Source organism: Dasypus novemcinctus, chromosome 18 (genome assembly GCF_030445035.2).
Source record: "Dasypus novemcinctus isolate mDasNov1 chromosome 18, mDasNov1.1.hap2, whole genome shotgun sequence".
NCBI classification, from domain to species: Eukaryota; Metazoa; Chordata; class Mammalia; order Cingulata; family Dasypodidae; genus Dasypus; species Dasypus novemcinctus.
Genome location: NC_080690.1, coordinates 8,082,983 through 8,097,096, shown reverse-complemented (window position 1 = coordinate 8,097,096; position 14,114 = coordinate 8,082,983). Strand labels below are relative to the sequence as shown.

General features: G+C 40.1%; 1 protein-coding gene across 1 annotated transcript in view; it reads left to right on the top strand.

The window, feature by feature from the left end:
- The window catches only part of CENPN (centromere protein N), a 40,249-nt gene extending 29,096 nt beyond the window's left edge, over positions 1 to 11,153 (top strand). Inside the window, exons 6-11 of the mRNA XM_004449494.4 lie at positions 4,156 to 4,332; positions 5,910 to 6,011; positions 7,696 to 7,759; positions 8,605 to 8,717; positions 10,026 to 10,152; positions 10,406 to 11,153. Coding sequence (XP_004449551.1) covers positions 4,156 to 4,332; positions 5,910 to 6,011; positions 7,696 to 7,759; positions 8,605 to 8,717; positions 10,026 to 10,152; positions 10,406 to 10,488 — 666 coding nt within the window. The 3' untranslated portion in view covers positions 10,489 to 11,153. The remainder of the gene's footprint in view (positions 1 to 4,155; positions 4,333 to 5,909; positions 6,012 to 7,695; positions 7,760 to 8,604; positions 8,718 to 10,025; positions 10,153 to 10,405) is intronic.
- The last annotated feature ends 2,961 nt before the right edge of the window (positions 11,154 to 14,114 follow it).

Below are 14,114 nucleotides of genomic sequence, written 5' to 3'. Positions count from 1 at the left end.
TATTACTACCTTCTTTTTTAATTTGTAAGAAATTTAATTAGTAATATTCCATGCTGTCCAACTCCATCTGAGAAACAGACTCTATGTATTTTGAATGCTTTCCTCTTTCCTCACCCCTCAGTTCAGGACTAGATGCTTCTATCTCAAGAACAGTGTTGTCTAGCACAACTCTCAGTGTCTATCGGCACTGTCCAGTAGGCTAACATGTGGCTACTGGGCACTTGAAATGTGGCTAGTGTGACTGAGGAACTGAATTTTTAATCTTATTCAACTTTTTTTTTTTAAAGAAAAGCTTTGGGTTTACAAATCATGCATAAAATATAGGATTCTCATATACCACCCCTCTTATTGGCATCTGGCATTAGTGATACATTGGTTACAGTTGATGAAAGCACATTTTTATAATTGTACTATTAACTACAGTCCAATTATTTAACTGTTCTTATTTAAAATTAAGTAGCCGTCCAAGGGTATCAGCCACCGTATTGACCAGGCAGCTCCAGCGCATCCTCAGAATCTTCTGCCTCTGCTCCTTTCCCTTAGCACCACCTTATCATCTCAAAGAGGTTGAGGTCCTAGTTTTCTAACAGCCTCCCCAACATCATCCTCTCTTCCCTTTAGTCTGTCTTTGTCCTTTTTGCATATAAACACATGCTAAAAACATCTTTGTCCCATCCACCATGCTATGGCCATGCTCTTCAGAATAACTCTTCCTTCTTTGTTCACACACAAACTCCTTGACCTGTCTTTCCATCTCTTTACCTCAACCTTTTCCTATAACTTCGGTCATATCTTCTCTTTATTCTTTCATCTCCTTTCTTATACTGACTCTTCTATGTGTGCTTTTGAATCCATATCCTGCATGCTCATAGGATCTGCTCTGTCTCTATTCTCTTACATTTTCTAAATCTCTTCCTCCACTGCTACTGCAGTAAACATGTTCAGGTCTTAAAAAAAGCCCATTCATTCCCCACACTCTTCCTCAAGCCCCATTCTTCATACTATAGGACTCTCAAGGAGAAATACTTATTTCTTGCTCCTGATGTTTCCCTCTTCTGGAAGAGTCCCATTGGCATAACATCTGGCCCCTCTTTACCACCTTCCCTTCACCTTTTTCAGGTGGGAGTATTGACTTAACCTAATTGAGAGAGACTGCCTGCAGGAAGGACCTCTTCTGGTCTGTTCCTTCAGCACAGGCTCTGCCCCTGCAAAGTAAGCCACCCAGGGCAGTTCTAAAGTAACTGGGTGGGTCACTCTGTCCAAATCTGGTTTCTGTTAGGAGGGACATTTGACTGGAGCTACAAGCCATGATCACCAGTTCCTTGGTAATATAAGTTATATGTTGGCCTCCATTTGCCAGCTCTTTTGCCTTATTTCTCAGTTGGTTCAGAAGGACAGGGAAGAAGGGTGTTAATGATTAGCCCCCTTCAAAGACCTCCCCCAAAACCCTTTGAAAGGGCTAAACATTCTCGCCAGCTTTATGGTTAAACCCCTTGCATTCTAGCTGCTGCCCTTGCTACCATACTGAAACTGAGTTTTGAAAGGCAGTGGTTCTCATTGTGATCCCAGGACCAGGAATGTCAGCATCATTTGAGAACTTGTTAGAAATGCAAATTCCCAGGTTCCTTCCCAGACCTGATGAATCAGATACCGTGGGGGTAGACCTGGCAGTCTGGCTTCACAAGCCCTCTAGGTGACTGTGACACACCATTAACTTTTGAGAACCACTGCTCAAGGGACCAGTGATCACATACAGACCATTTTTCAGAATAGTGTTTTTAAATGACTTAAAATACATAGAATTACAAGGGAAACCAATTATATTGAAATACAGTTATTAAAATATTATCATCTAAATGGTGATATAGTAATGCATGTGATTCTTTATTAACAAAATAATTATATAACAAGATCTTGCCGTGAGTCTAAAATCCACTAGTTTCAAAGTAGTGATAGGCATAATGATATTTTGAAACATGTGCTACAATTGTAATATGAAAAAATATTTGGGATTTCTATTGATGATAGTCTCACAGTCCAACAAAATTCAATATGTTTTGTTTCCTGAGAGAAGCTAAATTTCAGTTAGGAATTATTAATAAAGAAGTAATTTTTTCCCCATCCATGTCCATAATCACCCTGAATTTTAACCATGGACCTCAATTTAAGAACTCCTGTCCTTGAGCCAAAGGGTAGAGAAGCTGATGTGAGAGGATACAGGGAGCCTCACTGGGAAGTGAGGAATTGAGCATGTGGTTCAGGGGATCCAGTCCAGGGTCTTTGAGAGAAAGAGAGAGTGTTTGTGTTTCTGTGTTTTTAGGAGAGAGAGAGAAAAGAGAAGAAAATGATTAACTGTATATCTTACCAGGAAAAACTAACAAAGGTCTTGGAAAACTTACAATGTAAGATGAGACAAACTAAAAAATATGTTTCCATTGTAAAAAGGTAACAGTTTTCTCCTTTTTATGCCAGTATACCGTGTAGTATAATAATATAGTCTCTGTTAAATATATGAATGTAATTAAACATGTGGTGATTCTGTTTGTCTTAAGCTTAATTTTATTCTCATGTTCATTTTTTTTCTAATCTGTTCAGTGGTTTATGGGTCATGACTGTTTACTGAGAGTTTGTGGGCTGTCAGAGGCTCTGGCCAGCAGGATCTCCTCAAGTTAGCCAGACCACTTAGGACTTTCAGCTGGATTAGTCACCTCATTAAGATTCAGAGATATTAATCTGCACTAAGCTTGGTGGAAAATGCCCTACCCTGGGCCACTGCAGGGTGGCATCTATTGAGGTAGTTTCTTAGGAAAACTATAAAGGCCTGTATTTGGGCCCTATCTTGTCAAATACTGGTGTAACTCCTTTAGAATGTGAAATGGAGCACTTGAAAGGCTTAGGATTCAACTGTATTTTGTGGACAAACTTTTCCCTTGCTCCATTGATTTTAACCTCTTTTTGGATCACAGACACCTTATGAAAATTCTGATAAGCAATACAGTATCTCTCCAGAAAAAAGTGTACACTTAAACATGTACACCCAACTTTGCTTCCAATTCAAGGCCACAGACCTCTTTGAGCCACTGCCTAAATCCTAATATAAGTACCCTTATTCTAGGCTAACAAGATTACCTGAATATGTTGAGTGCTATCATTTTTTCCTAGTGAAAATGTGCCCTCCATATGCTGCATTCATTCTCGATTTTACAGGCATTTTTGGAGCCACAGAGGCCACTGAGCACTTGTCAGAGGCCAAGTGCTGTGCTGCAAGCTCAGGGGAAAGCCAGGCAACTCCATGCCCCACACTGGGAAGGGCTCTGAGTCTGGCACACCACGGTAATTTGGGAAAGCAGCCAGATAAGGTGTGGCAGGGTCAAAGCAACTGCCTTCTTTGCTAATGCAAGCAGCCACTCTAACAACCTGCTTTTCATGGAGTAAGTCTCCAGAGGAAGGAAATAAGAGATACAGGCAATTACAGCAGACCTGTCTCAAGTGCCTCCTTTCCACAAGGCAGAGCTCAAGGGGGAAGCAGAACCAGAGATGAGGTGATGTTAAATTTCAGACCAATTAGCCATTAAATTTAAAAGTTTAGAAGGCCATTTATTGTATTCATGAAAGGGAAAACAAACAGAATTTCCTATTTTTCCATATAATATTCCATTAGAGTAATTTTCAGTATCTGAGCTAAATGCATGAAAACTTTAGGAATTAGTATATTTTTAAGCCCATTACTACATAGAAATCTTACTATTAAGCTTTATCGTACATGCTAGGTCTGTCTTAGATGCTAAAAAGACTTCATTATAAAATATGTATCTCCTTCATAAGGCTTTCTTACTTCATAATGTCTTATGTCTGGAGGAACACAGTTTTTCAGGATAAGCCCGAAGATAAATTTTAAAAACTTGATGCCATCCTGATTGTAGCTTTAAAAGAAACAAACAACAAAAAACTGTTGCAAGACATAAATATATCTTTACAGAACAACTGCAAAATATTTTCCAAAAGGTTCCCAAAGCACTGTAATGCAAAATAGGAGAAAAGACTGCTTGATCACAACCTGTGTGCAAGATTACAGACATCTTTCACCCCTAAAAACCACCTGTCTTTGGTGCCATAATGAGATTTTAATTAGGAAACTTAATTTTTTTTTATAAGGTGATGGTCAACTTCAGAGATGCTGAGGAGAACGCAGTATGGATACGAATTGCTTGGGGAACCCATTATACAAAACCAAACCAGTACAAACCTTCTTACGTCGTGTATTACCCCCAGACTCCATACGCCTTCACTTCTTTCTCCGTCAAAAAGAGCTATATACCCCTGCTGGGCCAGGTATGGAACAAAGGATTATAAATGCTAATAAGATTGTTTTATTATCCTCATTTCAAAAGTCTATGTAGAATTAAACTGCTCAAGAATCACTGGATATAAAATACCATATATCATTCTTGATCTCCTAAAATAAGGAGTGGGAAGTTTTTTTCTGCAAGTGGGAACATGGCATATAAGACATTGACTTGGAGCTGTTCTTTTATGTCTTTTAATCTAGATCTAATGCATGCTTAATATAAAAATAACCCATCAGAAGTCTCTAAAGATAAAAAGTTCATCTTTAAAAACTCCCCAATCTCATTCCCCCCAAATAACTACAGTTAACAATTTTGCTTTCAGAAGATATTCTTTTACAAAAACTGGGTGGTACATTTTTTTCCATCATTTGCTTTTTTAACCTAATATAACCTTTATGTGGTTACAAATGAATACACCTTACTACTTCTATGTGAAGGTATATTTGCCTATTGATGAATGCTGTTTTCCTTTATAACCATTTCCCCTACATTCTGTACATAAGAAAACTGCTTTAACTTAAGACATAGCCTATGTTCAGAGCCTGTGTCTCGTACCTTTGGCTTCACGGGCTTTCTGACCTCTTTCTGCAAAACAAACCATCCCTACATTGGCCTGGCAGCTGCTGCTGCTTCCACCACCTATCAACATTCCAAGCCACAGCTACACCCCAAGTTGGTTCCCCAGCTGCCCTTCAGCTGGCTGTAGGGAAGCAGCTCTGCCCAACTTTGCACACATCTGGTAGACCAGGTGGAGCACCAAGCATGCTGAACAAGCTAGAGGTTCCCAGCATTCCTGCTCTCTTGGCACTTAAGCTCCTTGCTTGTTTGCTGAAATGGCAGGAAGAGTTCCCCTGCAGATCACTTCTATTCCCCTTCAACACTTAACTCTATTTCTTTACATTTGGGGCCTCTTTCTCCAAGATCTGTCGTGGTCCTCCATCCACTTACCACCAAGTAAACCCTACCACAGCCAGTTTAAACTTTACCCCAGGGGCCAATATTCATTTCCATCCTCTATGTTAAAGCAAACTAACTCATCTCTACTCTCTAGTTCCATGCAAATAGTTTATTCTAGCAATTGTTTCAGTCTTCTAACTTGTTTCTCCAGATGATGGAAGGCTTTTACAAATTGCATTTAATATACATTTTTCCCTTCAACATTTGTCCTAAAGCATACATATTTGCATTTTTGTGTGGCAGTATCATAGTATTAGATAATCAGTATTTTAAAACTATTAAAACTATTATCGGTATTCTAAAACTATTATAAGTATTCATTGTTTACTGCAAAGTCTCAGGTTGATTTACTATAATTCCTAACCTTAAACAGGGTTACTTTTCTAAAACTTAAAATCTTTTTTTTACATTTATGACATTCTTAATGCCAGTAGCCATGGTTTTTGTTATTTGAACAGAGTAACAGATCATGAGATTAAATTTTTCTGGATTTCTTTTCAACTCTGGAGTAGAAACTTGCACTGATTGCAGGTCCTATATTTTACTTTCACAAATACTGTAAACCCTAGGACAGAAATGCTAAGTGTCGATTTTCATTTCAAGGCATTGACAATTGCTAGCAAACACCATCAGATTGTGAAAATGGACCTCAGAAGCCGATATCTGGACTCTCTTAAGACTATTGTTTTTAAACAGTATAATCAGGTGAGCCAATCAGTCACACTGTTTAAAGTTAAGTCTTCCTTTTCTGTTTTATACATGAGTCTGGAGCCTCTGAGCAGGTGGGAACACCCACCTCCAACAAGAGATCACGCTAGATATTGAAGTATAGAAAGTTTTCATTTGGTTAACATAAAAGAAAACAAAATAATTGCTTACCATATCTTTTCATAATTTTATTGTGTTTTATACTCTTCACTAGCCATTGGAATATATGTCATAGATGCCAGTTTCCCAATCAGCTATTCCAATTAGAATTTATTTTCTCTTTAGAGCAATGTGGTACTGCCTTCTGAAGCTAATTATTTCATTCTAGTATACAAGATAGAAATAGAATTAATTTTTTTAAAAAGATTTATTTATTTATTTATTTATTTCTCTCCCCTTCCCCCCCCAACCCCAGTTGTCTGTTCTCTGTGTCTATTTGCTGCATGTTCTTTGTCCGCTTCTGTTGTCAGCGGCGCAGGGATCTGTGTTTCTTTTTGTTGCGTCATCTTGTTGTGTCAGCTCTCCGTGTGTGCAGCACCATTCCTGGGCAGGCTGCACTTTCTTTCGCGCTGGGCAGCCCTCCTCACGGGGCGCACTCCTTACGCGTGGGGCTCCACTATGCGGGGACACCCCTGCGTGGCATGGCACTCCTTGCGCGCATCAGCACTGCTCATGGACCAGCTCCACATGGGTCAAGGAGGCCCGGGGTTTGAACCGCGGACCTCCCATGTGGCAGACGGATGCCGTAACCACTGGGCCAAGTCTGCTTCCCTGGAATTTTTGTCCCATCAGTCAAATAGGTGATACAAGGGTTGAAATTAAAGGAGAAAGTTTTTACATATTACACTCCACAGTTTATTTATTTGCTAAAGTTATTTAAATGCAATTTCCCACTTAAAGTGAACAGATATGTCTTTATTCACAGGCTCAAGGTATTTTTCCTCCTGCATGGCAAATGTGTGTTCATGTGTTCATGCTCCTGTAGGTGGATTATTAATGCTCTGTGTATGTCTTTTTGAGTCCTTGAATAAACATACTTATGTGTTTTCATCTATTGTATGGTGGCTATCTGCAAGCCACCCTTTGAGGAAGAAAAAGGTCTCACACTAAGAAGTTAGATACTGATTTTCTCCCATAACTAGCCCCTCTCTTTTCAACCACCACTCTCCCACCAAATTTTTATAAACTGTACTGCTATAATGTGACAATTGCATTCCTTGAAAAATTCACATTGTCAGACACTTACAGAAACAATGGGTTCAGTGAGTGGGGGAAGGAATGAGAGATTCAGACTTGTAGTAGGAAAGTTACTTTATTCCTAAAGGAATTTCAGTGAGTTTTTTAGGGCTGTAAAGACATAGCTATGAGCCATGTATCACATTGCAAATCCAGTCTTTGGTTCCTCTTACTTTTATTCTTGCCACCTATATGTCTTACAGATCCATTTTTATGATAACCAGGTACAGAGCAAGCGGCTCAAACCAAACAGCCCTGCGCTCACCCCAGCAGTCACACTGTCAGAGAACGTTCACCTCCGTCAGGATGTGACCCCAAATCTCTTTTTGTTGGAAAAAATAAAGATAATAAGATTTGGCATTCTTTCATGTACTAAACCTAATTAATATCTATACTTTGAAATATCTGAACATTAGGAAAACATTCACTTATTTCTGTCTTCTAGGCCTTTGAAACTCACAACTCTTCTACACCTCTCCAGGAAAGAAGCCTTGGGCTGGAAATAAATAGTATGTGTGTTTTAAGACAAAACTGAAATATGGTGCCACTTCATTCCTTTTTAGATTTCTCTCACTCGGTAAAACATATGTGTACTTGGATCCTGGTTCAAAACTTTTTGACTGCTTTCAGAAAATTTGAGGGTTTTGTTGAAGGAGACATCTAATAATAACAAAAACGAAAATTAGCTAATAGTTGTTGAGCTTTGCTTTTGTGCCAAGCACCCTACTAAAATGATTATAGATGTATTATTCCCTTAATCTTCACAATATCCCCAGGAATATGCTCTATTCATCAGGAAACTGGGTTTCAGAGAGGCTAAGTAACTTGCCACACAAAGTCACACAGTTAGAATTGGCAACACAGGAAGAGAAACCTGAGTGTGCCTGATCAAGGGCCCAAGGTTTGTAGACTGGAAAATGCTTTTTGAACAATCAGAGTGGTAACTGTATCACTACTCACAGGTGACGTGTGTTTTTTCCTAGAACACCCAAGCAAATAGAGTATAAACCTGCTAGTGTGAAGGAGAAAGTTCATAAAATTGTGGGGTACAATTGAAACTTATGAAAATGAAAGCTTTTCTATCGCTAGCATCAATTTGGCAAGAAAATGAAATGGTGTGGTCATTATGGACTAAACCTTTTTTTGACTTTCCAGTGGCATGGGTTTGCTCTTGATGTCATGTTAAGTGAAAAAAGCAGAATACAAAAGCATGTGTTTGTTAATCAAGAGATGAAACAGTAAACATTACTTTTAAATTATACAAGCAAGTTGAGGGGTTAGGAATGAAAGGAGGATACTTTAAGGATGAGATATATTTCTAACGTCTGTATCATCTGAATTCTTCCATCTGTAGTGGATTCAAGGATCATTCACGAAAACAAAATAGAAAAGGAGAGAGTCCAAAGAGTGACACAAGAAACTTTTGGAGACTATCCTCAGCCAAGACTAGAATTTGCACAATATAAGGTAGGACGTTGCTGTAAACATTAGCTACAAGTTACCAAGTTCTAAAAGAACAAAATCCTTACTGGAAAATAATTCTAAGAAACTCTTCCTTTTTCATTTATCACTTTAATTTTATATACTAAATTTATGAATTAAATAAACCTCTTGATTGTTCTTATAAGATCTGCTGTTAGCAGAGGAGATATTTTGAAATTTTGAATTTGCCTTTTCAGTTATGTGTAACAAGCTGTGATCTGTATTTTTGAGGGAAAATAAATTGTTCAACTCTTATCCATAAGTTATACTTTTCTAACCCATCTGCACCTAGAACAGTACTTGGCACATAGTAGGTGCTCATAGGTACTTGCTAAATAAAAGAGTGAATGAATAATTCATTACATAGCCCAATTATCATCATATAGAGAAAAGTCTGCTACCCAGACAGTACTGCAAACCTTGCTCCTTTCAGAAGTGTGCCAGGTGAGAGGCTGCAGGTGTTTAATGCAAGTCCATGATCACCATTAGAATCACTCAAGGTTTCTATTATGATCATCCTAATCCAGTTTCAGAGCCCAAACTCAGAGCCTTTTCCTTGCCTCAAACTCTCCAATGAGATTTTTTTCTGCTCAGCCTCCCTGCAGCCACACTCCAAGTCTGCCATTGATCTGCTCTCTTAGGCCCAAAGCCTGTTTGATTTGTTTTCACAGAGAGAAAATGACTGACAACTTTCAAGTTGGGTTCCCCTAAGGGCAGGTTTTAGCCCAGTTCCTTGAAACAGTCAGTTCATAATGTAGGGCAGTGCTTCCCCAGGTGTGGACCGGCAGTATCAGCGTCACCTGAGAAGCCATAGCATGTGCATATTCTCGGCCCCATCCTAGTACTTCTGAATCAGGAACTGGGGGAACAACCAGCCATCTGACTTTAATATGCCCTTCAGCTGCTTCTCCATACTAAAGTTGGAGAATCACTGGTCTAGGATATTTTAAGGTTTGATTTGCAAAACTTCCCTTTACACACATCTCAGAATGACTCCAAACACACAGCATTTTTACATTGAAATGACAAATTACAAAAGATAGTGTTAATTTTCTATTAGCAATGCAAATTGTAAGAGGCATCTGAGGGCCGAACTGACATTTAGCATCTCCTGTGTGTCAGATACAGGGCATGCTTGGCATTTACACATGATGTCATTTAACTACCGATTACACAGAGCAAGTTAAATGGTACTTATATTTCTTGGTAACAAGAATTTGTGAAATGTAGTCTGATTTTATTATATTCCAATTGACATGTTTAATAGCCATTTATAAATATATTTGTTGACAGCTTGAAACGAAGTTCAAAAGTGACATAAATGGGGGCATCTTGGCTGAGAGGAAAGAACCCCTTAGGTGCCTAATAAAGTTCTCTAGTCCACATCTTTTGGAAGCATTGAAATCCTTGGCCCCAGCTGGTGAGTAGTCAGCTTATTTTACAAGCTAGAAAAATTAGCAGCCTGTCTACATTTGATAACTCTCCTTGCTGACTGATTACCTGTGAGCTTTCTCATGGCGCCACTCTGATGTCCCATCATGCACTGCTTTACACATTCTGTTTCTGTGCTTAATGGCAGGATCCATGATTACTCTAATTTTGGCCATTATAAAATTGGTTCACATCTTTGCCCCTCTGATTATTTCAATTTTCTTTCTTTTTTTTTATTTCAGGTATTGCAGATGCACCACTTTCTCCATTACTCACTTGCATACCCAATAAGGCAATGAATTATTTTAAAATTAGAGATAAATAAGATTTATACAGTTTTGTAAGCATAGCAGTTCCCTGACTATACTGCACATACATTTAAATTAACAGGTAGCTCGGTTGCTTCTGTCTATAAACTTGCATTTTAGAAATTAATCCTTGGTATTGAAAATTTAGAAATGCTAATATAATCGTTGGGATTAGTTCTCTCCTCCTCCACTGTGCGCCCCCTCCCTACCCCAATATCCTGTATATATTGCAGATGTGGGCCTTTGAGATGGATAGGTATATAAATGGCTCCAGACTTGACCATGAGATGCTGGAATGCTCTGAAATCATGTATTTGTCACAGTGATTGAGACTGTAGGACATCAACCCTATTTCCTTTACCCCATCCTCTCTCCTCAATCCTGGGGTGGTCTGGTTCAAATTGCTGATTTTCAGGGATTTTCTCTGAAAACCTTGGATCACAGAAAGAGGCTTCAAGAAACCATACCCAACTCAAAACTTTCTGGGAGAATTATAAAAATTGTCCATGCAGAGGACAAAATTGGGTCCATTAAATTATTGTAGGAGGTCACACATGAGATGATTCAGTTACATAAAATAATGTTTTCATTGTAAATATACTTTTCATTATCTGTTTTATCACATATGTGGCATTCAAACTGACCAGTATTATACTGATTTGTGAATAAAGATATTTAAAAACTAGTACATTGGTTACTTTTTGTGATAATTCTTCAGTGATCATCACTAAATAACGTGTCCCTTTTATGATAATAAATTTCTTAAAAATCTATTCTCTATCTTGTTCCAGAAAGTGCTTGAGGTTATAAATACACATGGTACAATTTTGATAAAAATTAAAAGGTTAGGGAAGTGGGCATGGCCCAGTGATTAGGCATCCGTCTACCACATGGGAGGTCTGCAGTTCAAACCCCGGGCCTCCTTGACCCGTGTGGAGCTGGCCCATGCACAGTGCTGATGCGTGCAAGGAGTGCTGTGCCACGCAGGGGTGTCCCCCGTGTAGGGGAGCCCCATGCACAAGGAGTGCGCCGTGTAAGGAGAGTTGCCCAGCGCGAAAGAAAGTGCAGCCTGCCCAGGAATGGCACCGCACACAGGGAGAGCTGATTCAACAAAAAGAAACACAGATCCCTGTGCCACTGATAACAACAGAAGTGTACAAAGAAGACGACACAGCAAATAGACACAGAGCAGACAACCAGATAACCGGGGCGGGGGGCGGGGGAGAGGAGAAAAATAAATAAATAAAATCTTTTTTAAAAAAAATTAAAAGGTTAGGAAATCTGGGCAAATGGGAGGACAAAAAAATAAAAATAGGAAAACAAAATGAAGCCAAGGGATAAGATTTTTTTTTAAAGATTATTTTTCCCCGACCCCACCCTGTTGTTTTTTTGCTGTCTGTGTCCAGTCCCTGTGTGATCTTTTGTATCTATTTCTCTTTTTTTGTCTTCTCTTCTCATCTTTCTCCTCAGATTCAGGGAGTCAATCCTAGGGACTTCTGATGTGGAGAGAGGTTCCCTATCAATTGTACCACCTCAGTTTTTCTGGTCTCTGCTGTGCTTCTCTTTGACTCTCCCCTTCGTCTCTCTTTTGTTGCATCATAATCTTGCTGTGTGACTCACTTGCATGGGCATGGGGACTGGATCACCATGTGGCACTGGCTCACCACATGGGTACTCATGGGCACTCGATTCACACTGTGGGCACTGGTTCACCATGCAGGCATGCTTTCTCTTCTTTTTCACCAGGAGGTCCCAGAGATTGAACCTAGGTCCTCCCATATGGTAGGCAGAGGCCTTATCACTTGAGCCACATCTGCTTCCAGGGATAAGATTATTATGTAAGAACATATCAGTGCCTCTCCCATCACCAAAAGAAATTTGAAAATTAGGCTTAGAGTTTCCCAGTGGCCAAAGAAGAAAAGAAAAGAACAATTATAAAATTCATAGAGGCAAAATGGTGGCTGAATAATAGCAGTTAGTAATCTAAACAGCTATCTAAAGCACCTGTTTGAGGGGCCCAGGAGACCAGAAGAGCATCCTGCCACATCCTTGAAAGGACAGAGGGAGAAAACTGCCCATCTGCAGTGAAGATTCATCAATATAGCACTCCACGCCATGGATGCCAGTGCCAATCCTTCACTGGGACTATTCTGTGGCTGGATTTGGAAGCTCCATTTCCCAAAAATGGGAGTGGAAGAAGCAGTTGGCATCGACTTCAGTTACTGATTAGTAAATTCCACTGGCTAAAGTATAATCCTAAGAACAGCTAATGTTTGAACCTATCCAGGTCAGAAAGATGCCAGTAGCCATTTAAATTCTGCCCCTGGCATGAGGGGAAACAGGGCTGATCGAAAATCACAGTGATGGTAGGGTCCAGCTTCTTTCCTGCCAGATCGAATTGCAGCTCTAGCCTAAGCTCCAGTGCTACTTCCAGCAGGGAGGAAGCTAGTGGGACCTGCATCAGCCTCTCCAGGCAACTCCTGGCACTTTCGGCTGGTGCAGACTAAATAATTGGACACCTGGGGCTCCATCCCCACATGCCAATAGGATAGGAGAGGAGCTGTGTTTCCTTGGCCTCTCTGGGCAACTGCAGGCACATTTGACCCACATGAACTGGCTTGTTGAATGTACTCAATTCCATTTCCACCCCTCCACCCCCATAGGATAGAGGGGCTGGTGTTTCTTCATCCTCTCTGGGCAACAGCAGGCACTTTTGGCCTACCTGGACAGAACTGCTGGGCACCTATGGATCCATCCCCATTTCCTACAAGGATAGGAGGGGACTGGTATTTCCTCAGCCTCTGGGCAATGCCAGGCACTTTGAGTCTACACAAACTGAACTGTTGAGTGCCTGTGGTTACATCCCCACCCCATAAAGGGCAGAAGGGACAGTACCCCCTCAATCTCACAGGGCAACTGCAGGCACATTCAGCCTCCAAGGATTAGATTGTTAGGCACTCCAGCGGGTTGGTCCATCCCCACCTCTGGCAGTGGAAGAGGGGGACTGGTGCTACATCAGTACCTGGGCAACTGCATTCATTTTGGACCCACATGGCATAGAGTGCTGTGCACACCTGCCGCTCCATCCCCACCCATCTCTCTGGGCAACTACAGACAGTCTTGGCCTGCACAACTTGGAATATTACATATGCAGCTCTCCCTAACCCTGGGAGAAGAGAAAGTTGGGAAAAGCTTCATTGGTTCCTGGGGCCACATGGACAGCTTCACCCTCTACAGATTATAGTACCATCTACATCCTTGGCTCCTACTACACAACCAGCGATGGACAAGAATGCCCTAAAATTAAGAAAGAAACTGTACCTAGAGTAAGTACACCTAGTAAGCCAGATAAAAGACACCAACAAAAACTTACAATCCATACCAAGAAACAGGAAGATACAGCCCAATTATGGAACAAGATAAGCTTCCAGATGACATAAAGTTATTGAGACAACTAATTATAAATGTTCAAACAAATCTCCTTAATAAATTCAATGAGATGGCCAAAGAGATTAAGAATATTAAGGCAACACTGGATGCATAAAAAAGAATCTGACAGCATACATAGAAAAATACCAGATCTTATGGAAAAGAAAGGCACAATAAATTAAAAATACACTGGAGGCATATAACAGATTTGAGG